The 4,170-nt window shown below is 37.2% G+C and overlaps 1 protein-coding gene across 1 annotated transcript; it reads right to left on the bottom strand.

The window, feature by feature from the left end:
* Nucleotides 1-341: 341 nt before the first annotated feature.
* On the bottom strand, nucleotides 342-3,865 carry LOC113005577 (putative nuclease HARBI1). Its single transcript, XM_039457181.1, has 4 exons — nucleotides 2,025-3,865; nucleotides 1,406-1,717; nucleotides 1,056-1,328; nucleotides 342-945 (listed from the first exon to the last, which is right to left on the bottom strand). The coding sequence occupies exons 2-4, from the start codon at nucleotides 1,451-1,453 to the stop codon at nucleotides 928-930; spliced, it is 339 nt and encodes a 112-aa protein (XP_039313115.1). The 5' UTR covers nucleotides 1,454-1,717; nucleotides 2,025-3,865; the 3' UTR covers nucleotides 342-927.
* Between the last annotated feature and the right edge of the window lie 305 nt (nucleotides 3,866-4,170).

The following is a 4,170-nucleotide window of genomic DNA, read 5'->3' as shown; positions in this document are numbered from 1 at the left end:
GATGTTCGGCCGACGTTTTACGGACGATGACCGGTCCGTCGGGAAGTCGCGCGGAGGCGGTTTGTTACAACATTAAGATATTAATGTATGTATTATGCGTTATTAATATTTATCATACTATATAATACCTGTATTACTTTTTTCAAACCAAAGAGATAGTTATATGTTGTTAAAACATGCATATTAAGTTCCTAAATAGTTCTTCTTGTAGTATAACATAAAATTATTTTTTTTTTATTTAACAGAGACTGTTATATATTACATACGATGAAATTTTGTTTAGACTTTGCTATTTTAAATAAGGAATATTTTGTTTACATTTTTGTAAAATAAATAAAATATTTTATGAATAAAAACTTATTTTTATTTTTACATTTGTACAATTATAAACTTGTATAAATCTTGACGTGCCATTCATATAAAAAATATAATTAGTTCACGATACAGTAGTTACGAAAAATGTGTTATAATAAAAGCATTTCTATGCGCAAGTCCTATGCCATCTTGTTCTCGATTTACAATATTCTCAAAGATTTGTTCATTTAGCTCCTCTTCAAACACTTCGCCTAGATTATATTTAATGCATATGTTGTGCAAAACGGCTGTAGCACAAACAATTGCCACCGATGTGCTCAACTTCGTTCTTATGCCATAATACAGACATGGAAAGCAACGTTTCCAAACTCCGAACATTTGTTCAACGATAACTCGCGTTTTCTTGTGTGCAGTATTGTATCGAAGTTCTGCGTCTGTCTCAGGTCTTAAAACAGGCGTTAATAGACATCTGCGGCACGCATATCCATTATCTCCAAGTAGAATTCCATCTAGATGCCCTAGCTCGAAACGACAGCGCAGACCGCTTCGATCAAATATTACGGCATCGTGAGTTGAACCTGGATGCCTGACAACTAGATCAAGAATTTCTCGTTAGGGTTCAGCTACAGCCTACAAATACAATAAATAATAAAGATTATAAATTTATTATTAATTCATTCATAATTATATAACATACAAAATTACGTCTAACATGCAAAAAAACAGTTGAAAAAATATACCTGTACATTTAAAGAAAACCATCCTTTTCTATTCCGGAATACCTCTCTATAATTCCCTCCAGGATTCTTAATGCATATATGGGTGCAATCGATACACCCTATTACAGATGGAAAGTTGGCCACCTCATAAAATTTATTTTTATTATTCCGACATTTTTCTTCTGTAGAAAAATTAATAAATTCGTTTAAGTGTGATGCTAAAATTTTGGAAACTCGTACAACAATTCTCGATACTGTTGCTTGGCTGTATCCTCGCAAGTCTCCATTAACAATCTGCAATTAAAACAGCATATAAATGATATGAAAATGAACTGTCTATTTATTTACTACGGTACTAGAACAAAATTTACCTGAAAACTGCTCGTTGCATAAAAACGTAATGTTATTAACAGCTGCATTAACGGGGAAACCGGCAGTCCACGATTATTTAAACGCCTCAATTGAGCATTTACCAAAGGTAATAAGATCTCGATCACAGCTTCTTTGCTGAATCTATACCTTTTCCGAAAAGGAACATCTTCATAAAATTCCGTGGGATTTTCCCAATCACGTATGTACCTTTTCGCAAGCCGCCACAGATTTCGATCCTCTGGATTTTCGTCTTCAAATCCATCATATTAGAATCATTTATAAATTCGTTGTCTATTTTTTTTCTTTAAGTTCTACAATAGAGAAATATTAGGTATTAGGAATAGGAATTACAATTTTAGATTTAATTTTCTTGAATGTTAAACATAACGCACAATAGATACGAACAAAATGTAATACATAAATATGTCGTACAAGTTGTAATTACAACATAAATTATTATTAATTTATAATGTTTATTGAAAAAAATAATTTTAAAATTTTAATTCCTATTTTTAATATGTAATATTCCTTATTGTACGCAGGACCATACAATTTTAGTTTGAAAACGCGATACCACAAGTAATCACAAATTTGTTTTAATTTGTGTCTCACACGTACTTGTGACACGCATTATCAACCTTGCTCGAAACTTTGGAACAACATGACAAATGTGATAAACTAATTTTTGGAGGTTAGATTTCATTTATATTTTATGCGTCGTCTGTTAAGAAGGTTGCATCTCCTCCTCAAGGAAGCTCATGACTTCCCTTGAGATAAGGGAGCCAATAAGGCTCCTTGTTTGATTCAGGAAGATTTCTGAAACGTGGAATGAGGAATAAGGAGTCCTCATTCCTCAAGGAAGGACTATGAATACGGGCGTAATACAATGCCGAGATCATGATATAAATACAAGGGTATGCTCTTGCGCATGGTAACGCCAGCCAACCAATGAGAATTGCAGCCTAACTACGTCATCATTAGGCGGCAAATTCGAAGCGCTTATGCTTAATTTGTCGAATACACGAAGAGAAAGCCGAAAAATGATCGCTGTTACTTGGGATAATCAGTGAAATAAAGTATATAATAAATAATTAAGTGAATAATGACAATGTTATTACAGAATAAACGAAACTCTCACCAGAATGATGAATAAGAAGTATGTCACATCAATTTATAAATTAGCTAAGCTAAAATTAATATCGGAATCCATGGAATACATTGAAATATTTTGGATACATTGGAATTATGAACAATATTGGATACATGGAAATTATTAATTAAAAATGAATTAATTGTTAATAAATTGTACTATTTTTAAGTAGCATTAATATAATTAAAATAGCATTCATATAGCAATTTTATTGTTTATGTATGTATATTTGTTGCAAAACACATTAAGTGAAATGAAGTGAAAATTAGCTGAAATAAAAATCAATGAAATTTTAATACTTTATTTGACAAATTGGGGATTTATGAATGGAAAGGAAAACCATTGTTTACATATATATTAATATCTCTCTATGTAATTTTATTATTGACAAATTTTGACAATTTTTTTTTCTTATGTCTATTTTGTATAGAAATCGTACGATTTATTTTACGTACACGAATGTACGTTCGCGTTCTTATCAAACACAATATTATGTAAGCATATAGCGAGCCACCGGACGATGGCACCAAATGTCGGTATGCGAAATGGAAAAGCGTGCGAATCGTAATTATGTAAGCAGCGCTCCGATCGGCTCCGATTTTCGGAGCAATACGGGTAGAGCCTGGAGCTCGTTACTCTCCATCGCGTCGCCGTACGAACAAGTGTAAGCGTGAGTCTGTCGATTTATACGAGTTGTACAAATGAATAAAGTATATCGTAAACCCGCATCCCGAGTCGGTCATTACTAGTCAAAAATAATCCTTACAGTTTTCAGAAGTGGGATAAGCCCCATTACCCCGAGTGTCGTGTCGGAAATAAGAACTTTACGTCGTGTGAATCCGAAAAAATCCGGTGCCGAGTGTCGTGTCGAACAGATATCCGAGAACGGATACAGATTGTGTCGAGTCGAGACGGTAATCCCTGTCGTCCGCGAGTTCGAGGATCGGGATATCCTTGGTATCCGCGGAAGCGTCGAACATAGAGTTTTGTCGAGTCGGTCAAGCGCGCCGCGTGGGAACCTGGTACCCGCGGTACCGAACGCGCGCGAATTCCTGCCGAGCCGGCACGCGCGGACCGCGTGACAACGGGCGTGGCAGTGCAAAACACCGTTCCGAGGAAAGGCCGAGAGCTGAAAGCGCGTGCGAATTGAGAAAGTTCTGAACTCGAAGAGAGTATCGGAAGCAGTGACAACCGGAGAGTACCTACCATGAATCGGGACGAGTAGTTAGAAAACGCGTCAACAGAAGCTCTCCAAAAGGAGGCGATCGCGTGCGGCATTCCGTTTACGCCGGATAGAGTGGCCTTAATAGAAGCGATCCTCTCCTACAGGGAGAGGCACAGGCCGCCCGCGCTCAAAAGTGAAGTAACTAATGGAACAAGAAGCGGAGGAGAGTCGGCCGCCACGGACCAGCTTCGTGAGTCAATAGAATCGCTAACAGAGAACTTGAGGCAACAGCAAAGAGAAATGCTGCTGCAACAGCAGCAGTTCATGGCGATAGTCATGGAACGCCTGAATTAGGCAGAGAGACCGGGGCAAAACGGAGGGTCAACCGGTGGTACACGGGCTGACATGCCGCCGGAACAAGAGGAATCGACCTCCGGGTCCTCGGCAGA

Source organism: Solenopsis invicta, chromosome 14, assembly GCF_016802725.1.
Source record: "Solenopsis invicta isolate M01_SB chromosome 14, UNIL_Sinv_3.0, whole genome shotgun sequence".
Taxonomy (NCBI): domain Eukaryota; kingdom Metazoa; phylum Arthropoda; class Insecta; order Hymenoptera; family Formicidae; genus Solenopsis; species Solenopsis invicta.
Note: the sequence above shows the minus strand (reverse complement) of the source record. Positions and strands in the feature narration are given on the sequence as shown.

Coding starts and splice junctions, on each gene's coding strand:
- LOC113005577 (XM_039457181.1), bottom strand. CDS start 1,453: ATGCAGCTGTTAATAACATTACGTTTTTATGCAACGAGCAGTTTTCAG. Junction 1,329..1,405: donor ATGCAACGAGCAGTTTTCAG/GTAAATTTTGTT, acceptor TTTTAATTGCAG/ATTGTTAATGGAGACTTGCG.